This window comes from Schistocerca serialis, chromosome 1 (assembly GCF_023864345.2).
Source record: "Schistocerca serialis cubense isolate TAMUIC-IGC-003099 chromosome 1, iqSchSeri2.2, whole genome shotgun sequence".
In the NCBI taxonomy this organism is placed as follows: domain Eukaryota; kingdom Metazoa; phylum Arthropoda; class Insecta; order Orthoptera; family Acrididae; genus Schistocerca; species Schistocerca serialis.
The window spans coordinates 740296077-740322946 of record NC_064638.1 but is presented as its reverse complement, the minus strand read 5'-3'; the positions used below and the strand labels follow the sequence as shown (position 1 = coordinate 740322946).

Sequence of the window (26870 nt, the reverse complement as noted above, 5' to 3'; positions counted from 1 at the left end):
ACTCTGTTATATCCTACGGTTTCATATTTTTGAACAACTTTGGGCCCGTACAAACATACATTTAAGCTGTAAAAAAGACAAGGACAGGAAGAGGTGGACATAGAGGGGGTGAAGGAGAAGTATGCAATACATGTGTCAGACACAAAGCAAGTTAAGCCGTAAGGAAAAGGTTAGTATTGAATAAAATTAATATAAATCTCATAGCTACAAAAAGTGTTATGGCTGAATTTTGACTGTTTTCTCGCCAGCTTTTACATTGTGTTCTTGGACTTTTGATTGGGTATAGGGTTTGGTATACAACTGGTAATTAATTGGTTCATTAATCAAAATTTGATTTACTCCTAACCAAACAATTGTTACTCAGTGATGCCTATTATTAAATGATGTGAAATAGTAATATCTTTCACACGGTACAATCTTTGATGGTTAGTCCATATGGAAGTTGTAACTAGCTAATTAGTTATGGGACAGTGTTTGAAACTGTCATTTGGTAACACTACTCTGGTGCCATCAGATGATACTTTGTTTATAAAATTTGCATTATGTGGGAGTGGTTATGCTGAATTTGATTTTTTATTAATGCCTTCTGATGCCAATAATTACCAAACCACAACTCACTCAGAGAACTGCTTAGTACCAAGAGGTCTCCCCTCTCAAATGTTGAACGTGGTGCTACTGACATTCACTGTTTTGTCAGTGGTTCATAATGTTTCTTTGTTCCATGTGCAATTTAATTCATGCATGCCCAGTTTTGTGGGCATCAAGTCTGATGTCATTTGCTCTTGTTCAGAGTCAAGGAATTGTAAAGTTTCATAAAACCAGTGATGTCACACTTCATGCCCTTTGCAAACCCAGGCATGTCTGCACTGTCCATTATCTGGTAGTGGTAATTGGTCAAACTTCAGCACCTTATAGGCCCCAGGTCATTTGCATGGCCATGTAAGGACTAATTAGTTAGTTACTGTCATGTTCCATTGATCATTTTGCACAATAAATCATCATGATGTGGAACAAGTCATTTTACATTCATATTGCAAATTAATTTGTACATCTATTTGTGCTCTGAACATCACCGTATAATTATCTCCCCCCCCCCCCCCCCCGCCCCCCTCCCCCAAATCCCCCAAATGAAAACAGGATATACAGATTGAGTTAGCAGTTCCTATCCATTACTTTTACACATTACAAAACAGAAATTTTTCTGCAGAATAGAAGGAGTTGTCAAGGAGAAACTGTTTCAATTTATTTTCAAATTTTATGTTGTTGTCTGTTAGACATTTTATATCACTTGGTAAGGGGTCAAAAATTTTTGTTGCAGTGTTGTGCACCACTTTCTGTGCTAAAGACAACCTTAATGTTGAGTAATGAATGTCATTTTTTCTTATGGTATTGTAATTATGTACCTTATTGTTCCTGTTGAACTGTAGTGGATTATTTACAACAAACTTCATGAGGGAATAAATATACTGTGAAGCAGTAGTCAGAATGCTAAACTCCTTAAACTGATGTGTACAAAATGATTGCAGGAGAACACAACATATTGTTCTCACAGTATGTTTTTGGGCAATGAAGACCTTCTTTCTTAAAGATGAGTTACCCCAGAACATTATTCCATATGACATTACTGAGTGAAGATAAGCAACTGATTTCTCTCTCCCCAAAATTTGCTATGATTCTAAGTGCAAAGGTGGCTGAACTAAGTTGTTTTAGGAGTTCCAAAAGGTGTTTTCTCCAATTTAAATTCTCATCAATATGGACATTTAAGGACTTTGAAGTTTCCACCCTAGATATTATTTCATCACCATGTGTTACACTTATCACTGGTTCAGTACCCCAACAGGTGCAGAACTGAATATGATGTGTCTTTGTGTGAAATTCAGGGTGAGATCATTGGCAGAAAACCAGTCAATATACTTTTGAGAACTTTGTTCACCATTTCTTCCATTTGCATATATATATACTGGGAGTGATTACAATACTGGTGTCATCTGCAAAAAGAACTAATTCTGCTTGTTGTACATTAGATGGTAGATCATTTACATATACTGTATGAGAAACAGTAGTAGACCTAAGATTGAGCCTCGGGGAACCCCATACGCGATTTCTCCCTAGTCAGAATTATGTCCCTGGATTCTGTTGGTTGAATTACTACTAAGTATAACTTTCTGCATTCTTTTGGTTAGATATGGCATGATCCTTTGGTTGGCTATACCATCAATCCCATAAAACTTCAATTTATCTAGGATTATACTACATTTCACACAATCAAATGCCTTGGATAGGTCACAGAAAATACCTGCCAGTGCTATTTTGTTATTTAATGCTTGTAATATCTGGTGTGTGAACATGTAAATGGCATTATCAGTAGAGCAACCCTTCTGAAACCCAAACTGTGATTTGCTGAGGATATTATTGTTGCCAAGGTAAGATACTATTCTAGAATACATCACCTTCTCAAAAATTTGGGAAAATGTCAGCAGTGAAATAGGTCAGTTGTTACTGACATCTCTCTTATCACCTTTCTTAAAGAGGGGTTTAACAATGGCATATTTTAGTCTCTCTGGAAAAATGCCTTGCGTTAGTGATGCATTACATATTTCGGACAATACCAGACTTATTATATGGGAACAAATCTTTAGTACTCTATTGGAAACACCACCAAAACCAGAAGATCTTTTATTATTGAGAGAATGTATGACCCTCTTAATTTCAGAAGTAGAAGTTGGTGGTACATACGCATGATGTAATTTTCTGAGGGTTACTTCTTTAATATATAGCTGTGATCTTTCTCCTGAACTGTTGGTCCCTATGCTTTCTACTATGTTCAAGAAATGATTATTAAATACATTTTCTACCTGTGACTTGTCATTTATAACCCTTCCACATCCTGCTGAAGGAACTAGCCTAGCGTCACTTTGTAAGCTCTCTCCTCCTATGGTAAAATTTCTTCTTATTGTTGTTTTTCTTTAGCTTTTGTGTGCAAGTTTCTTTCTAAGGTGCATAAAACTAACTTTGGAGAAGACACTTCATGTCCAATTCTAATTAACAACAGGTAGTATGATTCTATTGCTTTTGTGTGTAATGTTGCTCAGCTTAAATACAATTAATAGGTGTACACTACAGAAATTAGCTTCATAAATCAAAGTACCTCTAATATTAGTTTTTATTTTAGTTCAAAATATGAAGTCCCTCTACTGAAAACAATCGCATTTGACAATTACTCATGTAAAACAGTTACAAGATTATAAATTGAAAAATACAAAAATATTAGCTGTAGATGTTCTTTTAATGTTCACAACTCATGAAATTTGACATTGTAAAGAAAATCTGACTCCACGTTACACAATGAATCACCAAAAAACTGGCACAGGTATGCGTATTCAAATACAGAGATATGTAAACAGGCAGAATACGGTGCTGCAGTCAGGAATGCTTATATAAGACAACAAATGTCTGGTGCAATTGTTAGATCAGTTACTGATGCTACAATTGCAAGATATCAAGATTTAAGTGAATTTGAGCATGGTGCATAGTTGGCGCACGAGCGATGGGACACGGCATCTCCGAGGTAGTGATCAAGTGAGGATTTTCCCATACAACCATTAGACCATTTCATTAGTGTACTGTGAATATCAGGAATCCAGTAAAACATCAAATCTCTGACATCACTGTGGCCGGAGAAAGATCCTGCAAGAAAGGGACCAATGACGACTGAAGAGAATCATTCAGTGTGACAGAAGTGCAACTCTTCCACAAATTGCTGCAGATTTCAATGCTGGGCCATCAGTCAACAAGTGTCAATTTGTGAGCCATCCAATGAAACATCATCAGTATGGGCTTTTGGAGCTGAAGGCCCACTCATGTGCCCTTGATGACTGAATGACACAAAGCTTTATGCCTCGCCTGCGCTCGTCAACACCGACATTGAACTGTTGATGACTCTAAACATATTGTCTGGTCAGACAAGTCTCAATTCAAATCGTATGAAGCAGACAAATGTGTACGGGAGTGGAGACAACCTCATGGATCCATGGACCTTGTGTATCAGCAGGGGACTGTTTAAGCTGTTAGTTGGTAGAGGCTCTGTAATGGTGTGGGGTGTGTGCAGTTGAAGCACATGGGACCCCTGACACGTCTAGATATGACTCTGACAGGCGACATGTAAGTAAGCATCCTGTCTGGTCACCGGCATCCATTCATGTCCATTGTGCATTCTGACAGACTTGGGCAATTCCGGCAGGACAATGTGTCACCCCACACATCCAGAATTGCTACAGAGTGGCTCCAGGAACACTCCCCTGAGTTTAAACACTTCCACTGGCCACTGAACTCCTCAGACATGAACATTATTGAGCTATCTGGGATGCCTTGCAGTGTGCCATTCAGAAGAGATCTCCGCCTCCTTGTACTCTTACAGATTTATGGACAGCCCTGCAGGATTCATGGTGTCAGTTCCCTCCAGCACTACTTCAGACATTCGTCGAGTCCATACCATGTCGTGTTGCGGCACTTCTGTGTACTTGCGGGGGCCCTACATGATATTAGCCAGGTGTACCAGTTTCTTTGGCTCTTCAGTGTGTTGTGGTAAGAATAATGCCTGGTTAATGAATCTATGCACTGTGTAACTACTGCTGGTTAAAGTTATTTTGTTTGCAGCTTGTTAATCTGTGTTTAATTAACACAAACTTTACCGAAAAATTCAGTGTTTTTGATGTAATTGTCTATCCATCGAAAAGTTCAAAACTAACATTTTCAGGAAATGTACATAAGTTCTCACTGCACTAGCATGCATCTTAGCACCTCCTGAATCCACCAACAGTGTGTGTTTCAGTGCTCCATCCATACTTCATGCACGCATTCACTGTCGTCCAGTATTTCGACAATACTGCACCCTTACTCAAAGATCTACAGTCTGATCTAGAACTACAGTTTCACTAGAATAAATGGTACTTTACTGCACAATTGAACGTTCTGTGTTGAGACACTACTCTTGGAGGAACCAAAGAAATTGTACCACAAGGAATTCTGTTGTCTGTCATGGTCTTAAGCATTTACACAGATGATCATCCAAGATCCAATACATGCAAGAGTTTCATATATGCATTGACATATGATTTTGAAGAAGCAGAATAGGAGGTGGAAAGAGCTCTGAAAATCTTTTTTGATTCCTATAATAAGAACCAACTGAAGGCACTTAGACAAATAACGCACTTAGTGGCAGTACTATCTTAATACCAAACATAAGGTGACAGCCTGAAACATCTTCGTCTGGAAACTTGTTGGTAGTAATTGGGATGTTCAATGCCAGACAGTCTGCATTTCCTCTGTGGCACTGCTTCTTGGCTGGTGAATTTGCCTGCCCATTATGGTTTTAATCCACCTACATGAAAGAAGTAGACATAGCTCTTAATGAAGTTGCAAAGCTAATTACTAGATGCTTGAAACCAATTCTTGTTGACAAATTGTACAGTATGGCAGGCAATGCTCCTCCTAACATACTCCGAGACGTAGCCCCAAATGCCAAAAGGAAAAAAGTCAAAGAATGTTAGTTTCAACCATTGCATGGACATACTCAATCAAGACCTAGGTTGAAGTCTAAGAAGAGATTTTTACAGTCAGTATCTGCACTAAATACATCATCCAAGAAACTCAGAGAAAAACTATTGGCAGCCAAAGTAAGTCATCTCCAACCAGTAGTAAATCCAGCAGAATGATTCCCAGCTAGATGCAACTTGCACTGGACCACACGGAGATCACTGGACAGGTTATGAGAAGCTGCTGGCAAATCTAAGGACAACCCAGTGAAACAGGACACTTGCAAGAGCCACTGTGTGGAAGTTTGGAGAAGCAGAGACAATGAAACATCAGTGTTTATGTTGGCTTTATTTTTGCAGTGAGGAGAAGTTGTTCAAGGCACAAGAAAATGCTGTACCAGTTGCTCATTTCTGGGTAAAGACTTTTTGATCTCAGTTTTGTATGTGTGCATATGTATAAATTCTTTCTTTCTCCTTACCCAAAATTGTAAATTTACAGAATCCTATGTGTATGATCCTTGTCTCAAGTAAATAAGTACTCAAATATCCTAAAATTTTCTTAGAGAACAGATTTACACTTAAATGTTTTAAAAGAGTATCAGTAAGGATAACACGTTCTCTTGCAATATGATTTAATTTGGAGAAACTGCAGAAAACTTACCGTGTGTTGATAGACAGTTGTTTAAATTTTGCTCCTCCTGAATACGTGTCCAGTGTCTCAATGACTGCTTGCATGCTTTATCATAGTGAGATGCTATCAGTAAGATATTCAACACACAAAACATTTTTTGCCATCTTTGTTTAGATGTGTCATTGCAAAATTTTGTTAAAAATCTATGTTGCAACTTACTTTAAAAGCAACTGTCATACAACAGCTGAATTTTTCCTTTTCTTTCTGTTGTAGGTTCCAGTATGCATCAAGGATGTGGGATGTAATAAAAAAGAATTCATTCTTTCTGGAATATTACAGGCTCTTGCCATGAAATTCTTGATATAATTTTATTGAAGTTTGGACATGTATATACTTGGCAGTATCTGTATTTCAGGAAGAATTTATGTGATTTATGTTACATGCTGTAATTGTGTTAACAGCAGGTCATATTAAGAGATCATTAAATAATTTTTTACCAGTGTGACAACACTATTTATGCTATTTGTTTTCAGTTTTGTAGTACGTAAATAGCTATTATTAACCTAACGAGCAGCATGTACCTGGTTTTGTGTGAGTAGAGTTAAGGGTTACTGTTAAAGAAGAGTATTTTTGGTTGTTATTAAATAAAAGAGTTATTTTTGTTTCATCACATTTACTCTTTCACATTTTCGCTACAACAGTTGCTTTTACACTGTATTATATAGCCTGTGCAGGATGCACAGTGACCAATTTTTGTCCAAAGCACTGCCCAAGTTCGTTCATTTATTCAGAAGGGGAGGCTGACAAGTGTTTTCCAACTTTCGCCCATTCAGTGATGACAGAATCAAGGCACATGCCCTGAAATTTTTCTCAAACAATTTTACAGCAACTATTCGATAAAAAAAAATCAATTTTGCTTTACCAATAGCTTTATATGTCAGTTTCATGATGATGTGCCCATCATTTTGTTAATTATCATAGTTATTGTGATACTTACATGGAAGATTAGATTAGTTTTTCGTTCCATGGATCTGTGCTGAGGAGATCCTTGTGGATGTGGAACATGTAATTTTTTTTTCTTTTTTTTTTCTAAAGCTGAAATAACAATACTAATAGTATGAATATATACAATACATCATTTGTTTCTATTAAAAAATTCGTCAATGGAGTAGAAGGAGTAGGCCACTAGTAAGTCTTTCAGGCTCCTTTTAAACTGATCTTTATTTGTAACTAAATTTTTTATGCTTGCTGGCAAATTATTGAAGATGTGTGTTCCTGAGTAGTGGACCCCTTTTTTATCTAAAGTAAGTGCTTTCAAGTCCTTGTGCAGATCATTTTTGTTCCTGGTATTGTATGTATGAACTGAGCTGTTTGTTGGAAAAAGAGATATGTTATTTAGGACAAATTTAATCAAGGAGTAAATATACTGAGAGGCAGTAGTTAGTATACCCAGTTCTTTGAAGAGGTTTCTACAGGACGTCCGTGAATTTACTCCACAAATAATACGTATTACACGCTTTTGGACTCTGAAAACTTTTGTTTGATTTGAAGAGTTACCCCAAAATATTATACCATATGACATTATAGAATGAAAGTAGGCAAAGTATGCAAGCTTTTTCATTTTTATGTTGCCTATGTCTGCTAACACTCGAATTGCAAATACAGATTTGTTAAGGCGTTTCTGCAGTTCTGTGGTGTGCTCCTCCCAACTGAATTTATTATCAAGTTGTAATCCCAGGAATTTAAGACTGTCAACCTCTTCTATCTGCTCTTCTTCATAGTTCATGCATATGCTGGGTGGAAACCTCTTACAGGAAGTAAGACACCACGTGATATTCGGAAAAGCGTACAGTGAAAAATAGAGGTCACTATGATTTTGTGTTTGGTGCTTGTTACATAATATGTTGTTGTGTATGAAATGTAGCTAACATATTGAATTTTTCTTTAGACCACTGTAGAGTTATCTGTCTTGCCAATCTTGAGAAAATTGATTTCATGTAGAACAACTATTTATCATCACGTCATGTCAGCAATAAAGCCAGAGTGAAAATCCACAACATTCCTCATAGTTCATAAACGGCTTCAGATATAAAAATTAGATTTTGGCAAATGATAGCATACAAAGAGGAGAGTATTTTACCATATCATTATTATGTAAAACTTCATTATTACCATGTTATTCCAATAACTACAGAATTTTTTGATGAAAGAATGTAATTTTTAAGGGCCGTCAGTAGCTGGTGAAACGAGAAATGCTCCGGGTTTGGGAAAAACATAAGTGAAGACATTACACATTTACTTTTATACCAAGGATATGGCTTTTCACGAGCTAATGACCCTACTTTTCCTCAGCTCCTCACTTAATAAATCACTGTTTCGGAATTCTCTCTCAATTGTGTCTGCTCAACATGTTAGTGAGGTGAGACTGTATAACCTGTGGTGTGTTTCACAAAAGAAGCAAATTTTAACATGGCAACCAGAGAAATTTGTAAGTTTTACTCAAAATTCGCCATTCCTGATGCTTCTCTGAAAGTTACAAATGGTTAAGAAGCCAGGCAAAAAAATCACTACATTTTCGGTAGAACCCTTTCAGATATTAATGAAAGGGGAGGTGACAGTAGATTTTTTTAAGTGGTCACCATGCAAGTGTGGGAGTGAAGGGTCCTCACTCAATTTTTACAAAAAATGTGAGTGCGGGCTTCAGTTTAGAATAGTGCTTCCCCTCCAGCACTTGGTATTTCCCCTACAATGCCTGCCCATAACACCCATCACTACTGCTCTGCCCACGTGTGCTCTACAGTATGTGTGTCTACAGGCCACGGCATTCTGCACAGTCAATAACAGCATTGTTGTTGGGAATGGAAATGAATAAATTTTCAGGAGATCCAACTCATGAGCACCTGACATAATTTTGACCATGTGAAAAGCATGATGCCTTCAAGTTGATGCCGCTATATCAGAATGTTTAGCCCTGTGGTCTGTTGATTGTCATACTGTAGGCCAACTTCACTAGAAATTACAGTCATTTAAAACTCAAGGGCAAGTCAATAAAGGTTAAAGGTATTCACAGTATAAATACTGTCTTCTCTTTTTCTTTACTGTTCATTATATTGGGCTCAACGATGTTATTCTGTAGATTTTTGTTGCAGGGTCTAATTCTTTGCACAAATTTGGTGAGTTCAAATTCTTCAATGAAATGACCAGCAAGCCAGTCTTCAAGACAGTGCAGTGACATTTCAAGCTGCACAAACTCAATGAATTCAAAAATTTAGTAGAAAAAGTTTCACTTTGGTTTTCCCCAGTCAAAATGCAAATTTTTTCATCAGCGTGGCCTTGGGACTGTCTCATTAATGTCATTGATCATGTTATTTTTAGTCACTAGAAAAGCCTTCACATAGCCATTCTGAGTTGGTGTAATTTTTGGCATTTTGGGTGTTTCAACAATTCGTCAGTTCAATTCGGCCACATATTTTATCCACTGGGTTGGTGGAGAAATTTTTGGCGAATATTAGTGTTGTTTTGGCACCTAAGATTTGTGCTGTCATATTTGTAATTAGTTTGACTTCATCACATGCTGTCAGATAGTCAAGGGTTGTGATTAGTCGCTCATTATCCCAGAAAAGCAGCCAGTATTTGATGAAAGTTGCCCAGTTATATTAGTAAGGAGCCTCACGTTAGACTCAAATGCACTCGTAAGTATTGGAGCATTTTATTTGACACTTCAAAGGATTTTCTGTGGTCCATTGTGGATTTGTTCCATACAGTTACATTGTACTGTTTTAATATTGCCACATGTTGAATGTCATTCAGGTGGTTTAGTGATTATAGTCACTGGCTGGTGATGTGCAGATCATGAGTTCTGTTGCTGCCTCTTGCAATTATTTATCATTTAAGATTTGTAATTTGTAGAAGGTTCTGGGACTTATTATCATTCTATACATATAAATAGGAGCACTCTGCTGCAGCAAGCAGTTCAGTTATATATGTACTTGGTAGATATGTGCTTTATGAACATCTTGTAAAAGAAAAGTGTTAGAGCTTGATGGCAAACCTGCATTGGCTCCAATAGGGCTGAGTGAAAGCAGTCACCTTCATGTACAAGAATCTTAATGCAAACAATACATCCCTCCTACAGCCAAAATTGTGAAGATACCATTGGATACAAAAGGATCAGTGAGTCAGATGCTCATCAGACACTTAACAGTGTTTAGAGCCTAAAGCAATCTGACCATGTCGCTAAACACAACTTTTGGGATTTCATTATGCATCTCATCATAGTCTACTTTTACTTGGACAGTACAGCACAACAGTTGTTTGAGAATAATGAAGGAAAGTTCAAGAGCTGCAACAAATTTGAAGTGAAAAATTAAGGAAGCACTTGCCAGAACCAGAACCATGTCTGCATAGCCAAAGAACAACTGAAGAACAGGGCCCAACGTTAGTGGGAGACAAGAGTCATGAATACATAGTGTAGGTTGTGTGAACATCCTTAAAATTTGACAATTCAGTGACAAATTATCCATTTTTATTCAATGCTAAAATAATACTGTATAGTAGGAAAGTTCTGTTGGAATGTAAATGATTTAGGAGGAAAGGAGATAGCTCACCAAATAGCAGAAGTGTTGAGTCATTGACAGGCGCACACACAAAAGAAAAAGGAAACTTGCTAGCTTTTGGAATAGATCCTTTGTCGACCTAGAGTACTAATTTGTACTCTAGCTTGACAAATGATTTATTCCAAAAGCTAGCAAATTTTCTTTCCATTTTTTGTGTGCCTGTTGACTATTCAATATGTCTGCTATTTGGTGAGCTATCTCCTTTTCCTTCTCATATATGGCAAAAGTATTTAATATTGCAGAACATGTGACCTTCCATTTTTATCACTTTTCATCCTGCAACTGCATTAGTGAATGTGCTGGTTTTGGAACTTCCTTGCAGATTAAAACTGTGTGCCAGACCGGGACTCCAACCTGGGGTCTTTGCCTTTCACAGACGAGTGCTTTATTGACTGAGCTGTAGAAAGGATATTGCAGAAACACAGCTTAGCCACTGTCTAGCAGACTGTTTCCAGATTGAATTTTCTATTTGCAAGTGAATTAAGAGTAGAGCACTTTTCCACAAAAGGCAAAAGGTCCAGATCCAGATCCCAGTCTGGCAAACAGTTGTAATTTGCCAGTACACACTCCACTACAGAGGCGTAATTCATTCTGGGGGCAATCCTATAGGCTGTGGCTAAGCCAGATCTGCGCAATATCATTTCTGCCAGGAGTGCTAGTCCTGCATGATATGTAGGAGAACTTCTGTGAAGTTTGGAAGGTGTGAGATGAGATACTGGTACAAGTGAGCTGTGAGGATGGGTCATGAGTCTTGCCTGGATACCTCAGTCAGTAGAGCACTTGTCTGTGAAAGATAAAGGTCCCAGGTTGGATTCCTGGTCTGGTACGCGGTTTTGGAAAGTTTCAAATCAGCATAGACTATGATGTAGAGCAAAAATTTGGGTGTCTTGTTTTGTTGGCACTCTGATGAGGACAGTCCCATTGATCTTTCATATAAAATGACTGCGATATGTAGGTTTGCTTAATTCACAGAATGACAATTATAACAATCTGGTTTTCCAAACAATTCTTTTACATTCTTCACATTTGCTGCAATGTCCACCGTGTGTTTTGCAGGTGACATGCAGTGCAAAATATTTTTCTTTGGAGGAGACATTGGAATATAACTGTTTCTTTTGGCTCATTTTACATCTACATTTATATTCCAAAAGTCATCTTATCATGTGTGGTGGAGGGTTCTTTGTGTATCACCATCAGTACACAAGCCCCCCCCCTCCAATTTTTCCCTGTTCCAGTCTTGAGTGGTCTGCAGAAAGAATGACTGTTTGCAAGCAATCCTGAATCTCTCTAATTTTACCTTAATGGTCTTTCCACAAAATATATGTAGGAAGAAACAATATATCAGTTGAGGCTTCAAGATATGTATGGTCTCTGAATTTTAACAGTAAACCAAGCCATGCTACAGAATGAAATTTTTTGAGCATCTGCCACTGGAGTTGGCTGAGCTCCTCCATAGTGCTTTTGATTAACTGGTAATGAAACAGGGTGCTCTTCTTAACATGTTTTCTATTTCTTCTATTAATCCTATACTGTAAAGATCCCAGACTGACAAGCAGTACTCAAATATTGATATTGGTTGAATGAGATTGGTTGTACTACACTTCCTGAGGGTTCTTCTATGGAATCTCAGTTTGGAGTCTATGTTAACTGCAGTTAGTTTTATGTGGTCATTCCACTTTAAGTAGTTCCTGTTGCAGACTCACAGGTATTTAATAGATCTGACTGCTTCTATTTTTTTTTAGAAGTTGTTTATGTTGAGAGCCACCTGTCAATCCTTCACTAACTGTTTTTATCTATTTACTGATTTAACATGACCAAAATATCTGCCAGATTTGTAGACAGAATTTTACTTTAGAATTTTTTGAGCTCTTGTTATGCTATTATTGACTTCATTCAGTTTTTGTTTGTCTATGATGCACTGACTATGTTTGAATTTGCAATGAAGCTCTCTTTGATATTGTAGCAGATTTATGTTATGGCTGTTAAACTATGGCTCCTCAATTGCGTCCATTTATGCTTAAAATTTTCAGTCTTGAAGATAAAAATCTCATTTTGCCTGCTTAGATAATCTGAAATCAGTTTCTTCTCAAGCTTGGTAAGCAGAAATATCTTCTTACCTTTCTTCACATTTCTATTTACAGTAACATTCAGTGATGCTATAACAGCCCTACAATTACTGATTCCTTGTTCTCCTTTAACCCTTTGACTCCCTAGACATGTTAACATGCACTGCTGCTCCTGTCCCAGGTGCTCTGGATGTGATTATGCATGCATTTACTCTGTCAGATGCTCTAAAAATGTTTGTGTGTGCTCTCTTGCTGGTGTTTTTGTGCTCCTGAAGTCTGAAGATGGGTTAATGCTTGGGTCTGTGTGTGCTCCGGACATGTTAATGCACGAATCACGTATGGCCAGGAAGAGCAGCCACCTTGAGTGCTTGATAACTTTCCAACATTTAGCCTTTCTGCATGTGCTGCTGTGATTTTATGGCCTGCCATTTTTCACCTTCATTTTTGAATGATAAAATGACACTTTTTCGTGGCTGTACAGAGGGGGAAATCACAGATATTCTAACAAGAAGTGACAATGACAACGAACTCTATGATAGTGATGACTCTTCAACAGAATCTCGAAGAAACAGTCCTCAGACAAGTACATCTGGTGCAACACCTACCTCTGTCTGTACAAGTGATGAAAATTCTTCAGAATTCGAAGTCTGTAAGGGTGAGAATGAGTTAATTGTTTGGTGAAAGACCATGCTTTAGTGACACATTTGACTGGAAGAAAAGTTATTTTCACCCATTTGTGCATGCATCACGACTCAGCTCCACGACACAAGTGTGGATTAGGTCAGAATTCCAGTATTCTGCCATTTTTGTTAATATTTTTAACAAAAAGCCTGATGAACTCTAATGCAGATGAAACAAACAGATTTTATTTATACACTGTGGCAAATATGCCAGAATCAGAGCATTCTCATGTGTCAAGTTAGAAAGAAATGGGATCAGAGGAACTCTTTCTCCTCCTTGCTATTTATCTGCTCATGGCTCATGTGATAAAGCTGAAAGTTAGGTACTACTGGCCCATGGACACTGCCTTGAACACACCAGTTTTCGGCAAAGTTATGTCCATAGACTGTTTTCTTTTAATTTTGAGAGTACTTCATTTTAGTGACATCTCTGCCAGCAATGAAGGAGACAGATTATTCAAAATTAGAAACTTTGTGGGTGAAGTTTTCACAGCATTCCAGAGTGCATTTCATCCACATGAAAAACACTGCATTTGGCTTCCACAATTTGGGGAAAATTGGCAACACCCATGAACCCGTAATTGAAATGAGGACACACTGTTTATGTTGACAATTGGTATTCAAACCCAGACCTGTTCCTCTGGTTTCATAACAATATGTGGTACTGTTTTCAGGGATATGCACAACAAGCCAAAACTACAAGATGACCCGAAAGAAGGAGAAACCCAGTTTGTGTCTGCTGATATAATGCTTGCTGTAAAGTGTTGTGACAGGAGGGAAGGGTGGATGTTGAAATCTGTAACACTGCAGAAATGTATTAGACTGCAAAGACTGATAGAAGTACTGGTGAAAGAATTAAGAAACCTCAACGTATTGTCATTATGACTCGAGTATGGGACAGTTGACCCTCCTGACGTGCTACTGAGTTCTGTCAAATCATTGTGGATGACTGTGAAGCTATATAAAAAGTTTTCTTTTTCACTTACTCAGCATGTGCATTTTAAATGCTCATGCTCTCCACCGAGTAGTAACAAGGCAACAAAGTAGAGTTTCATCTGTCTCTGATAGAGAAATTCTTGAAGCTTATGCCACAGAATAGTGAAAAGTTGGCAGAGGAAGGTGCTTTGAGGTTGAGGGCATTACTTTGAGGCATTATCCAATTACTGTACAGTGATAGGTCTCTAAAACTATATGAAAAAGAAAAACAAATAAACAAAAATTTGTTTTTACTTTGTCTGTGCCAGTCAAAAGCTGGATCTGAATGATGAATGAAAAATATAGACAGAAGGTGTGAAAGGCACTCAAACACTTAGAGATCCTGACTCTGAAACTTCTCTCCAGGTGAATTACTGCACTCACTGATTTCAGGTGGTATAATACACTCCTGGAAATTGAAATAAGAACACCGTGAATTCATTGTCCCAGGAAGGGGAAACTTTATTGACACATTCCTGGGGTCAGATACATCACATGATCACACTGACAGAACCACAGGCACATAGACACAGGCAACAGAGCATGCACAATGTCGGCACTAGTACAGTGTATATCCACCTTTTGCAGCAATGCAGGCTGCTATTCTCCCATGGAGACGATCGTAGAGATGCTGGATGTAGTCCTGTGGAACGGCTTGCCATGCCATTCCCACCTGGCGCCTCAGTTGGACCAGCGTTCGTGCTGGACGTGCAGACCGCGTGAGACGATGCTTCATCCAGTCCCAAACATGCTCAATGGGGGACAGATCCGGAGATCTTGCTGGCCAGGGTAGTTGACTTACACCTTCTAGAGCACGTTGGGTGGCACGGGATACATGAGGACGTGCTTTGTTCTGTTGGAACAGCAAGTTCCCTTGCCGGTCTAGGAATGGTAGAACGATGGGTTCGATGACGGTTTGGATGTACCGTGCACTATTCAGTGATCCCTCGACGATCACCAGTGGTGTACGGCCAGTGTAGGAGATCGCTCCCCACACCATGATGCCGGGTGTTGGCCCTGTGTGCCTCGGTTGTATGCAGTCCTGATTGTGGCGCTCACCTGCACGGCGCCAAATACGCATACGACCATCATTGGCACCAAGGCAGAAGCGACTCTCATCGCTGAAGACGACACGTCTCCATTCGTACCTCCATTCACGCCTGTCGCGACACCACTGGAGGCGGGCTGCACGATATTGGGGCGTGAGCGGAAGACGGCCTAACGGTGTGCGGGACCGTAGCCCAGGTTCATGGAGACGGTTGCAAATGGTCCTCGGCGATACCCCAGGAGCAACAGTGTCCCTAATTTGCTGAGAAGTGGGGGTGCGGTCCCCTACGGCACTGCGTAGGATCCTACGGTCTTGGCGTGCATCCGTGCGTCGCTGCGGTCCGGTCCCAGGTCGACAGGCACGTGCACCTTCTGCCGACCACTGGCGACAACATCGATGTACTGTGGAGACCTCACGCCCCACGTGTTGAGCAATTCGGCGGTACGTCCACCCGGCCTCCCGCATGCCCACTATACGCCCTCGCTCAAAGTCCGTCAACTGCACATACGGTTCACGTCCACGCTGTCGCGGCATGCTACCAGTGTTAAAGACTGCGATGGAGCTCCGTATGCCACGGCAAACTGGCTGACACCGACGGCGGCGGTGCACAAATGCTGCGCAGCTAGCACCATTCGACGGCCGACACCACAGTTCCTGGTGTGTCCGCTGTGCCGTGCGTGTGATCATTGCTTGTGCAGCCCTCTCGCAGTGTCCGGAGCAAGTATGGTGGGTCTGACACACCGGTGTCAATGTGTTCTTTTTTCCATTTCCAGGAGTGTATCTATTTAGTACGAGAAGTAGAAAAATTAAAAGTATATCATTTATTCCGTGAATGAAAGAAAATTATATTTAATCACCTATTGCCAGAATGTAACTATTATTGAGACACCAAAGAAAGCTATTTGGAAACTTTAATTGCCTGGTTTTGGAGGTTGCCTAGAGAAATTTTATTGCATTCATGTTCTTGAAATGCTAGGGGAAACTTCCAAAGAGCTCTCCAGTACACAAAATTCTGCTTGCAGAAGAGCTTATTGTACCAGAACAGGAAAGTTTTTTATACCTCTACAGCATTTATTTCACAGCTTCTATTAAAGAAATTTTAAGACTTATGCACCACTGCATCAGATGTCAATTGCAAGCAGATATCTGTTTCTGATGCACAAAAAGTAAATAGAAATTTACTCCCGATCACTCATGCCTGAGAAAAAAATTTGACGTTCATGATTTTATTGAAACATTTCAACATATTTTAAAGGTGCTATAGCATTCATATGGCAGTGCTTTCTTTGATATCTCTAACTGCACTCTGTGGGTCTTTTGTCAGTCAAACACAAGTAAAATGTGCTGCTATTGGCTTTGAAGCAGTGTGATACAGGAGTTATTATGTAAGAAATTTCGTGTGCTTTCCTGAAACACTGCCATGCTCCTCTTCTAGTTTGTTCCTTTATGATAGTAATGTGTGACTGGATTATTTTTTCTCCTGGATGTATTCTGTGTGTGTTCCATTTCAGTTAATAGAAAGAAGATGGTAGAATAGGCAACACAGATTACTGAAAACTGATGCACACAATTACCTGCACTGGTATTTGAACCACCGCCCACAACAAAAGCAAGGCATCATAAACACATTGGCAATAAAGCAAGGAACATCTGTGAACCAGAGCTGCTGCAGAATTGAAACTCTCACCAATGCATTGCTCAAGAATGGTTATTCATCCACTGAGGTAAATAGAGTGTTAAGGCCTCTGCACAAAAATCATAGTGATGCACAAGCACCTGTGAAATCCAAAGTTCTCCTGCCTTTCAGTTAAGGATGTTACCGAATGCATAGAAAAAATCCAAACACTGCAGTAATCTACAAACCCACACAGAAGATACAAGATCACCTAAAATTGGCCAAAGATGCATGCAAACTGCTGGAAAAAGCAGGGATTTATAGGATTCCATGTGGTTGCAGGGAGGTGTATGTGGGTACTACAAAAAGACGAGACAAAAACAACTAGTAGAGCACAAGGGCATTGCAGTAGGGGGGAGGTTGACGAATCAGCTGTCGTGAAATGTACCTTGCAACCAGGAGACCACCACATTCATTTTGATAGGATTCAAATACTGCCAGCCACAGGCAGATACCATGAAAGGCTATATGGAGAGGCCATAGAGACTGTGAAACACACCGGGAATTTCAGTTGGCAAGAAGGGGTCGTGAAACTGAATGACATTTGGATCCTGGTGCTGAAAAAGATGTGTACCAATCTTCCACCCTGGGATGATAGCATCAGTGGACAACAGCAAATGACAACAGCCAATGCACTTGGGTATCCAAAATGTGATGTCATGCCACTATGCAGAAGCTGCAATTGGTAATGAGATAGGATGTGAATTGAACATTCAGAGATGCTAAGCTCCCCCTTGAGCATGTGCCCCACAGGTGGGGACAAAACATTGGGTTTAAATTCAAAATCCATTTGACCAAAGCATAATAGCATGGAACATTTTATTAAGTGTGACATTTCTGGCTGTGAAAGTTTACATTTTACAAGTATATTACAGCTTTTATAAACAAAGTGTTGTTTTTGGGTTTTAGCTATTGAACGAAGCAGTTACATGCACTGAGTACATGACGTGCTCTGTTATATGTGAAAATATGTAAAATTTTACGGGACAGGAGACATGTCAGATGAACTGCTTTTGATATGGCTAGAGAAACCACTAGATGAGAATATCCACATAGAGGGCATGTCTTCAGAAACTGATGCACAGTCAGCCTGAAGGGATTGACACAGCAATGGAGCAGTCTGAAAGTGATACTGAAACAATATTTATAGTTGCTCCAGCTTCTGCAAATCGTGATAAGTACCAAGGTTGGGACAGAAATGCAACATAGTTCAAGCATTCAGCCTCTCCAGCAAAAACCACTTTTCAGAATATTGTGACATAGGATCCAAGAGCAAAGGGGGAAGACAAAAGTTCTAAAACGGTTTTGGATTGCTGCCAACTACTTTTTTCAGACAGTGTACTTGACTGAATAGACAGAATGGCAGCAGCTTATTCATGAATTGCTTGAGATTGGCCAGATCGAGTTTTTGAAGAATTATCTGCTTTCCCTGGTGTTTTATAACTCGCAGATGTAAAAAAGTCTCAGTACTGATGAACCAGGGGCCACTGATGAGACTCCACCAGACTTCTCTATTCTGTCAACAAGCAAACAGATGTTTGATACTCTTCTCCAAGCTGTTTGATTTGATGGCAAGTCTACGAGGGTGCAGAAGAAGGAGCAGTTAATATGGCACCAATTAAATGTTCTGTAATGGTAGGAGAGGTAGGCTCTCTGGGTCTGGGCTGGTTTCTCCGTTGAAGATGGAGGCTGTGGACACAGTAGAGGTGGGACCTGGTGAAGATGCAACAACTCTTTATTAGTTATTTACTAATTCGTTCAGTTCAGACATTCCTCTGATTGTGCTCCATTCTCTGGCAGGGCCCAGAGTTCCCTCATAATATTCGGGTATCGTAGCTGCAGATGTTGATGTAAGTGCTGGCAGTGTGCACATGCTGCTTGGGAGACACAGCACTGCTCTGCCGTTAGTATGTGAGGCAAGTTGAATGGCAGGGTGTGGCTGTACTGTGGTCATGTGCGGCCACCAGGTCTCCAGTGCAGAAGGTCACATCATGCCAATGACATGGCAATGGCATTGCCCAGAACTGAGTCTCGACTAACAAATGAGCAGGGATGGCCAGATTGTGTGGCGTTGCCTGCCTGGGCTGGGCAGATAGGCAGAGGTCCCTCTTTCGTGGTCCAATGGCAGCAGAGTTCACAGCTGACTGACATATGGCAGGCGCCGGATGTGGCCCTGCCATGCTTAAAAGTTGCATACCTGGCTGGGCTAGTGTTAAAATGATAGTTTCCACTGCTGAATTAGTGGGAGGGCTGCATTTGTGGGCCACTGCGAACCATCTGAAACAGGGCAGTGACCTGAGTCTGATGCAATCATCAATGACGTGCAAGTCAATTGAGCGAGTGGCTTCTCGAAGGCTAGCCCCAGGGCACTGACACCCACTGCCACGCGCATTCACCTATTAGTTATGTCACATTGAAGTATAACACAACATACACAAACAATATGACCCACTATTCAGTGCTAACATTTAAAAAATCACACTCTTCATGACCTGTACACTTCTCTTTCAGTTAAGCTATACTGTTTCTTTATCACTGTGACCTAGCAAATAATGAAATCTAACCTAGTTGGAAGAGAAGTGACCTATGCAAACAGTGATTTGTGCACTGCACTATTGCTTACTCTGTGATTTGCACACTGTCTTTTTGCTCCAAATTTCTTACAACTCAGCAATTCAGAAAAGTTTATTTACAACAGTACAGGATCCATGGTAACATTGCTTTAGTTGCAGCCTCAAGACATCATGACTTCGGAATCTATCCAAATGGGTTCCTCACAATACATCAATAAATGTGTGTAATACTCCATGATACTTAGAATTCTAACTTCTCATTTTTTCAATAAAACTCCAATACTTCACAATAAAACTCAGTAGCTCTACAAACAGATACCTCTCATTCTGAGAGAAAACAGCTAATCCAGTGGTCTCGCTTCTAGAGCTCTCTGATACCACTGATCAAGCTACAGGCATTGTAACAGATTTGCCTGTGCTGTACAAAAACCTAACATTTTCCCATCCACAGGTGCTATATCAGCCTGGCTTGTGTTGTCCTTAATTCTCAACTTCCCAGCTACAGGCTCTATATCAACCCCACCTGTGTTGTACAATAAAAAATCCTTTTAATTCCTTTACATGCACATCTCTTCCAACATCTGATAGATTGTCGCACTATGTCACTTCTTTTGCTTAGTTGGCTATTCCTGTTGGTTCTACAGCTATCACGAAGATTGCTTTTCAAGGACCAGGAGTGGTTTAACTGATGACCCCATGGCCAATGACGTGTCTTGCAACCACATGGTATTTCGGCACTTTGGCTGTTTTGAGACAAGCCATGTGACGTGAAGACAGTGAAACCTAGCCAAACAATACCTATGCGACTCTTTAATCTATTTCTAATTGATTGGCACTGTACAACAGTTCCAACCTATGTCAATGAACTAAGTAGTACATGCTAACTGTTTTCTTTGGGCGTCATATTTTCCAGATTACATCTCCTAATATTCCTGGCTTAGCCATGATCTTGGCTCTTGCATGACGCCTATCTCTAATTACTTGTATAAGTGTTACTCCTGTCATCCTTTCTCATCCTAAAACATTTACTCTATACAATTTCTTATTTATAGCAACAAGCTGTATATCTCTTCTGGCTTAACCTTAAGAAATTACCGAAGGTACGGGGCACGCAAGATCTTCCACATCTCAGCCAGGCACATTCTTTGCACTGGCTTGTGTAATACCCTTTTTTGTGGCAAACCCAATATACTAAGGGATGAGTCTCAGTGCACAGGGTGGAGTGCTCAGGTAAATTGCACTGGATGCATATTACTGGAGTTAATATTTCAGCCTTCGGTCCCTTACCGAATACCACAGCAGTATCTAACTCTGACATTATGGAAAAAAGTAGGGAAAAATCACACAAAAGGATGTAGGGAGTTTTGTGTTGATACTTACATATCTTGCTGTCCTACATTCTTGAGATCTCTGTCTTCCATCTATCGACTTCCCTTTCCACTTCAGAGAGCTGTTTCTATGGATCCATGGCACTGACTGCTGTCTTCCAGGTTGTCCACCTTCATGTCCATCTTCAACAGTTTGTCTGACACCAACGTAAAGGTGAGACAGCAGTAGACTGTCTGGATGTGGGCTGGGTTCACTGTCGAAGATGGGGGATGTGAACAGCACCAGAGGCAGGTCCTGGTGAAGATATAAAAACTCTGTATTAGTTCTTTACTAATTCATACAGTTTGGACATTTGTCTGATTGTGCTTCATTCTCTGGTGTGATTCAGATTTCCCTCATAATATTCCGATGTTGTAGCTGCAGATGCGTTCATCTGCAGGGCAGATGTAAATGTGCTGCTCAGGAGACAAAGCACTGTGCTGGCATTTCTGGTACGTGTGGTGAGCTGAGATGGCAGGATGCAGCTGTGCTACAGTCATGTGCAGCCACCAGGTCTACTCTAATGCGGAAGGTCACATTGTTTCAGTGGCACTGCAATAGCATTGCACTGAGTCGAAGTCTGGACCAACAGTGAGAAGCATTGGCGGGCAGATGGTGCGGTGTTGCCTGCCCAGGCTGGATGGACAGGCAGACAGACAGACAGACAGAGGTCCCTCCTTCATGGTCTGGTGGTGCCACAGATCACAGTGAGGGTTCCTGCCTGACACATGGCAGGTGCCAGGTGCGGCCATGCCAGAAGAGAATGTGATGTAATCGGCTGGCCAGCATCTAAATTCTGACTCCTGGCACTGAATTCACAGAAGGGCTGCATTTGTGGGCCACTGTGAACCATCTGGAACAGGGCAATGACTGGGGTCTGGCGTAATCATCAATGACACGGAAGTCAACCAAGCCAGAGTGGCTACTTGAAGGCTGGCATTGACACCCAGGACAGTTTCACAGAAGCCTTGCTGCTGCTGAGGGATGCTGATTAAGCAGGAGTGATGGCCAGCTGTGGCCAATGTCTGTGTGTTGTGGCCTGATTTCAGTGCTTGTGATCTGACGACGTGGAAGCTGTTTGTGTAGTTCAGTGACAGGCATCTGCTATCGGGCTGCAGGACTCTGACTTCTGCTCCATGTTCTCCTGTAGTTTTGTACCACTACAATTGGATTAGTTTGTGGATGTGTAAGAGTATTTACAACAATAGACAAGAGGCTGGAAGAATTCTGTGGAGTTCCAGATTCAGGCAATACACTACAAATAAGCCAGCAAAATATGATGTAAAAGTATATGCATTCTGTGGTGGTAGAAGTTTTTACACGCTAAAAATGTAAGTATATGCAGGCAAACAGCCTGCTGGTCTAATTCAAGTACCCAATGGTGCATGGAATGTGTTGTTGCTACTAATGCGGCCTATTGACAACACAGGCAGAAATGAGTATGGTGCTTACAAAAGCACATATGACCAAGTGTACATAAATTCCTAGCGTACCACACCACTTGAAGGAGAAGGTATAAGGTTTTGTGTATATCCACAACCTGCCTACTGCAGAAGGAGCAAGTGAACCAAGAGAAAAACTATGTTACTACAGCCCTGGGAGGAAAATCAGATACACACAGCATTGCTGCCATTTTTGTTCCAGTGCTATTTGCAAAGAACATGTAGCAGCTACTGTTCTTACTTGCCATGTGTATGCATCACAAGAAGCTGGATCTGATTCAGATTAGTAAAACGGGACTGAAGTTAACATTAGTTGGTCATTTACTATGATTATTTCGAGGTGCTGTTACGACATATGTTGTGAATGTGATAATAAACTGTTTGTATCTACTGCATTTTGAAAAATTTTCAGTGTAAGCAATATATATGTTGAATATTATGTTTATATGTATTTATATTGTGTTTGTAGTAATAAAGAAGTAATTTACTTGATAAATATATGGTGAGTACGCAGAACAATAAGCAGCTATTCTTGCCATGAATTGCACCACTTTATTGACATGAATTGATGTACAGTAAGAGACACACACTTCAATAACACAAGTTCACAGCAAGACAATAAAGAGAGAGTACAACAAAGACAGAGATGTAACCTCTTGGTATCAATTTTATATGTCTATTTCAATCTCGGTGGTTTATGTCACAACAGACCTGAACCCCACAACTATCCCCTCTTTCCAGTGAGGAGCACAGGGGATACGATAGCGGGGTGTGGCGAACGAAGTGCTGTATCATTTGAGAGATACAGAGGCGAGCGAGTGTGCCGGGACTTAACCCAGTTCACTGTTACTGGTGCCACATCACCATAATGCATCTGCACATAGCCTCCAAGTATTGCAGCTTAATCTAAGGATGAAATTAAAAATTAAAGTAGCTCTTCCAAACTTTGTCAACATATGCTTCAATATATTAATGTTCAAATTGTTAAATCTCAGAGTGATCGGATGAATATATTTCCCTAAATACATCATTTTAAATAAAAAAATCATGTGGTGCTAAATAATAAATCTAGACAGCTAAAAATTAGTATGAAGCATCAGTTTGATATAAAACTAAGTGACTCCATTAAGCTACCTCTAACAGTTTTTGAATAATTTAATGAAAATTAAATTTGGAACAAAAATGTCCTTATTTGTAGTAGATTAAGTATCAATTATGTTAATGCCAGAAAGTTCTGCTTACAGCATGCGATTAAGCCCATTAAATAATAAAGCTATACAAGTTTCAAAACTCTGATGTAGATAACCATCAGCAAGAGGTCTCTTAAAGTTGTAGTTCAGAGGTCGTGTTCTACTGTCAGTTCCACTCTAAAAATTCTAGATGGCAAAGTTTAAATGCAGGCGAACTAAAACTTTTCTTTGATTAAAGCCAGCTTAACTCCATTCATACAAAAATTATGGAGATTCTAAATTGATTCATGACAGTGTTATAAAATAATTTGTGTCCAAGAACATGGCCATTTAGAGGTTGCTATTGAAGCATAGAGTGAATGACGACTGGTGTTCTCTTCAGCCATCCATGGCACTCCTATATAAATGCAACCTGAGAGGCAGTGATTTCACTTCACTTCGCGCCCATCTATTGATCGGTCCACGTCAGTCGAACGCCCTACTCACAGCCTCAGATGACATGACAGTTATGCTGCAGATAAATGCGTGTTTTTGGCACAAATACGAAGTGAAATCGCAAGGACTTTACACTGTCCTGGATCACATAGATTACGTGGAAGTAACTGTTTGTGTGCTGCCTGTAATGATACTAAAACCGTATGGCAAGCGGTTACATTATTTTCCAGTTTTGTGGCGAGCAATTAGCGTAGATTATTAGAAGTCAGGGCGAAAAACCATTCATTGGGAACTTACCTTAGAGGTCACCTCTGAACTGCTCATAGTGCTGTTTATGATCGAGACATTATTATTATTTCTTTCTTTTCTCAGACGTTATGTCTGGTCAAAAATGGAAAGTGATGCGGACCTTGATCAAGCGTGACTTCCTTTTAACTGTACGGTATATGTTACATTGCATTTAGGAACTTTCGGATAATTGAACATGTATCAATAATTACAGATTTCTGTAGTTCTATATATAAGTTTGGATGTAGCTGTATTGCGTTGACACTGGTGGATATTGTGTGGTATGACTCCTGTAGTTGATAGTACAATTGGTATAATGTCAACTTTATCCTGATGCCACATGCCCTTGACTTCCTCAGCCAGTTGGATGTATTTTTCAATTTTTTCTCCTGTTTTCTTCTGTATATTTGTTGTATTGGGTATGGATATTTCGATTAGTTGTGTTAATTTCTTCTTTTTATTGGTGAGTATGATGTCAGGTTTGTTATGTGGTGTTGTTTTATCTGTTATAATGGTTCTGTTCCAGTATAATTTGTATTCATCATTATCCAGTACATTTTGTGGTGCATACTTGTATGTGGGAACGTGTTGTTTTATTAGTTTATGTTGTATGGCAAGTTGTTGATGTATTATTTTTGCTACATTGTCATGTCTTCTGGAGTATTCTGTATTTGCTAGTATTGTACATCCGCTTGTGATGTGATCTACTGTTTCTATTTGTTGTTTGCAAAGTCTGCATTTATCTGTTGTGGTATTGGGATCTTTAATAATATGCTTGCTGTAATATCTGGTGTTTATTGTTTGATCCTGTATTGCAATCATGAATCCTTCCGTCTCACTGTATATATTGCCTTTTCTTAGCCATGTGTTAGATGCGTCTTGATCGATGTGTGGCTGTGTTAGATGATATGGGTGCTTGCCATGTAGTGTTTTCTTTTTCCAATTTACTTTCTTTGTATCTGTTGATATTATGTGATCTAAAGGATTGTAGAAGTGGTTATGAAATTGCAGTGGTGTAACCGATGTATTTATATGAGTGATTGCTTTGTGTATTTTGCTGGTTTCTGCTCGTTCTAGAAAGAATTTTCTTAGATTGTCTACCTGTCCATGATGTAGGTTTTTTATGTCGATAAATCCCCTTCCTCCTTCCTTTCTGCTTAATGTGAATCTTTCTGTTGCTGAATGTATGTGATGTATTCTATATTTGTGGCATTGTGATCGTGAAAGTGTATTGACTGCTTCTAGGTCTGTGTTACTCCATTTCACTACTCCAAATGAGTAGGTCAATATTGGTATAGCATAAGTATTTATAGCTTTTGTCTTGTTTCTTGCTGTCAATTCTGTTTTCAGTATTTTTGTTAGTCTTTGTCTATATTTTTCTTTTAGTTCTTCTTTAATATTTGTATTATCTATTCCTATTTTTTGTCTGTATCCTAGATATTTATAGGCATTTGTTTTTTCCATTGCTTCTATGCAGTCACTGTGGTTATCCAATGTGTAATCTTCTTGTTTAGTGTGTTTTCCCTTGACTATGCTATTTTTTTACATTTGTCTGTTCCAAAAGCCATATTTATATCATTATTATTATTATTATTATTATTATTATTATTATTATCAGGAATATTACTGTGCTGTGCATGTGAAATTTTCTTCAATATAATTGGATCAGTTAGAATTCAAAACTTGTATTTGTAATTATAGTTCCCGATCCTGCTGAGTAAACAGAGAGTAGAAACATTTCTTTCAGTGAAAAAAAGAAGAATGTGGACTTGCAGACAGGAAACTATGGTCAGTATGTTCTCCATTGCTTTTTGGCTTACCACAAAATACTTTTCAGAAGCAAGTAAAAGATGGCATTACTGCCCCACATATGGTGCATCGGCCGGGGAATTGAACAGTGAAAGTGATCAGCAGAAAACAACGAACTCGGTAGGCACTATCAGGATACAGAAGTGAAATAGGCAGAAACCAGTGTGAGAACAGTGATAAGATTTACTTGCGAGTGTGGAAACTAAGCTGTGAGTGTTAGCCACAGTGACCTTGATTGTGACTGAAGGAGTGAAGACAATGACACTTGATCATGGCTGCCACTGGAGCTGAGGTTAGAAGAAGACGGTGTGTCATCACAGAGTTGGATGGACCAGCGAGCCACCTGCAAGATACCGCGCACACTGAAATCTACCCCTCCCTCCTTTGTTGTCGCAACTGTCTTTAAGGTTAAGTCTTTTCATAAGATTCGAGAGGATAAGATTTACAATAAAATTTTTACTTTTCTTCTTTTCTCGTGCAGTTGGCTCCAGTTCTTCATGTCTAGGGGTCTGATTCTTGAACCTGAAATTTTCACATTTT

At 39.6% G+C, this 26870-nt stretch overlaps 1 protein-coding gene across 1 annotated transcript in view; it reads left to right on the top strand.

Annotated features, from left to right (window-relative positions):
• LOC126481844 (nonsense-mediated mRNA decay factor SMG9) overlaps nt 1-6808 on the top strand; it is a 94960-nt gene extending 88152 nt beyond the window's left edge. The window contains exon 9 of the mRNA XM_050105807.1: nt 6439-6808. Coding sequence (XP_049961764.1) covers nt 6439-6517 — 79 coding nt within the window. The 3' untranslated portion in view covers nt 6518-6808. The remainder of the gene's footprint in view (nt 1-6438) is intronic.
• Nucleotides 6809-26870: the final 20062 nt, after the last annotated feature.